The sequence below is a fragment of the Leptodactylus fuscus genome, chromosome 7 (genome assembly GCF_031893055.1).
Source record: "Leptodactylus fuscus isolate aLepFus1 chromosome 7, aLepFus1.hap2, whole genome shotgun sequence".
NCBI classification, from domain to species: Eukaryota; Metazoa; Chordata; class Amphibia; order Anura; family Leptodactylidae; genus Leptodactylus; species Leptodactylus fuscus.
In genome coordinates, this window is record NC_134271.1 from 134,865,252 (window position 1) to 134,867,268 (window position 2,017).

Genomic DNA, 2,017 nt, shown 5'->3' on the forward strand with positions numbered 1-2,017 from the left:
CCTTATATGAAAATGTCCATATCATCTCAGTCTGCAAGGACTATAAAAGGGAATTGGACTAGCAGTACCGGGACATTACATATATGTACATGATATATGTGTCAAAAACAATTATGTTTGGTCAATAGAGGGTTAATTAAACTTAGGGTGGAGCCAGCTTATTGGGAGTGTTTTTAAGGAGTTAGCATTTCATTGTCAAGTATGCCATGAGGAAGGGATGATATCCCGAAACGCGTAGCCTTATTGTGATAAGCTGGAATGTGACTATTTTAAATTTTTGGATTTAAATAAAGTTGGAGTTTTTATACCACATTGGATTTCTGTGATTCGGTTGAAGCTGGAATTTTATTGATTCAAGAACCTACTATTTTTACCTTGAAGTCCGAAAGGTCTCTGTGCTTCCTGGACACATGATATTGAAGTTTCGTTGAATATATGGTGAGCTGGATAAAACTATTTATCATGGTTAAAAAAAAAACAACGCCTATTGCTCAGGAACATTGAGGATAGAGAAAAAAAAACAACCTCCTCTGCCTTCAGAAGCCATTTTTGAATGACGCCAAGATTTTGACTCGATGGAGGTCGAGAATGCTCCTTATTAAACCCATTGAAACACTGAGAAAATTTCATCAAGACTGCTTGGTGGCCTACCGTCAAGATTTAGGTCTATCAATCGATCACAATACCACTGAAAGTAAAGATGTTTCTAACTTTTTGATATCATTATAATTTTTCTAGACAAGAAGTATTTTCAATATGAATTTCTTATAATATGGTATTCGTACATACAATGATCTTGCAAAATTACACATTAGTGACAGACTTTGTCCTGGTTGGTCTAGTAATTCAGGATAACTTTGTAGAGATTATTTTTTCATGTTTCTTTTTAATTTACATAATCAATTTGGCGGCAAATTTTTCTATTATGGTTATTGCTATGTTAGATGTTAAGCTCCATACACCCATGTATTTCTTCCTATGGAACTTGGCTTTACTTGACATCTGTTACTCATCGGTGGTTGTCCCCAAGATGCTCACAGATCTTATGTCTCAGAAGAAGACAATCTCATTTTATGGCTGTATGCTACAAGTTCATTTCTTCCATTTCTTGGGTAGTACAGAAGTCTTATTTTTTTCGGCCATGTCCTATGACAGATATGTTGCTATTGCACATCCTTTAAGATACTCAACCATCATGAGTCCCAATGTCTGTCTCTGTTTAGCTTCATGTTCTTGGGTGATTGGATTTCTACATTCATTGCTTCACACCATAATGACTGTAAGGCTTCCATTTTGTGGACCAAATACGATTAAACATTTCTTCTGTGACATAAAGCCGGTGCTTGAGTTGGCTTGTGCGAACACTTCTCTAAACCTAAAGCTTATCATAAGAGTTACTGGGACATTGGTTGTAACAACCTCGATATTAACAATCCTTTCCTACATTTGTATTAGTAGATTTCTGATAAAAATTAAGACTTCGGATGGAAGAAAACGCGCTCTGTCCACGTGTAGTGCTCACCTTTGTGTCGTCTCTCTCCAGTATGGGACAGCCATTTTCACCTACATACGACCTTCAACAAAAGATTCTTTGGACCAAGACAGGAATGTAGCTCTGCTCTTCACTGTCTTCACACCAGCATTAAACCCAATCATATACACCTTAAGGAACAAAGATATGAAGAATGCTATGAAGAAGTTGTTTATAAGATCGTACAACTGAATATATTAGGTATAGACTAAAAATACACGCCTGATAGATTCATCTCTAGGACTGGAATCTATTTATAAAATAGTCTGTCAGGATTTGAACCCAGGGACTTCAGTGTCCCAGGCGGCAGCTCTTTAAACTGAGCTATTCAGCCTCCTGGACAGCTCTAGTGCTGATCTGAGCCTAGTTCCCGCTAGCTTTAATTCCAGTTCCCGCCTCTCTGGTTTGCTCTACCCTGTTCTCTGATTGTACATCCTATATAAACCCAGCCTTGCACTTCCTGCTTTGTGAGATTATTGTGCTCTG

At 37.6% G+C, this 2,017-nt stretch overlaps 1 protein-coding gene across 1 annotated transcript; it reads left to right on the plus strand.

Annotated features, from left to right (window-relative positions):
* Nucleotides 1-790: 790 nt before the first annotated feature.
* On the plus strand, nt 791-1,723 carry LOC142214551 (olfactory receptor 12D1-like). Its single transcript, XM_075283495.1, has one exon. The coding sequence runs from the start codon at nt 791-793 to the stop codon at nt 1,721-1,723; it is 933 nt and encodes a 310-aa protein (XP_075139596.1).
* Nucleotides 1,724-2,017: the final 294 nt, after the last annotated feature.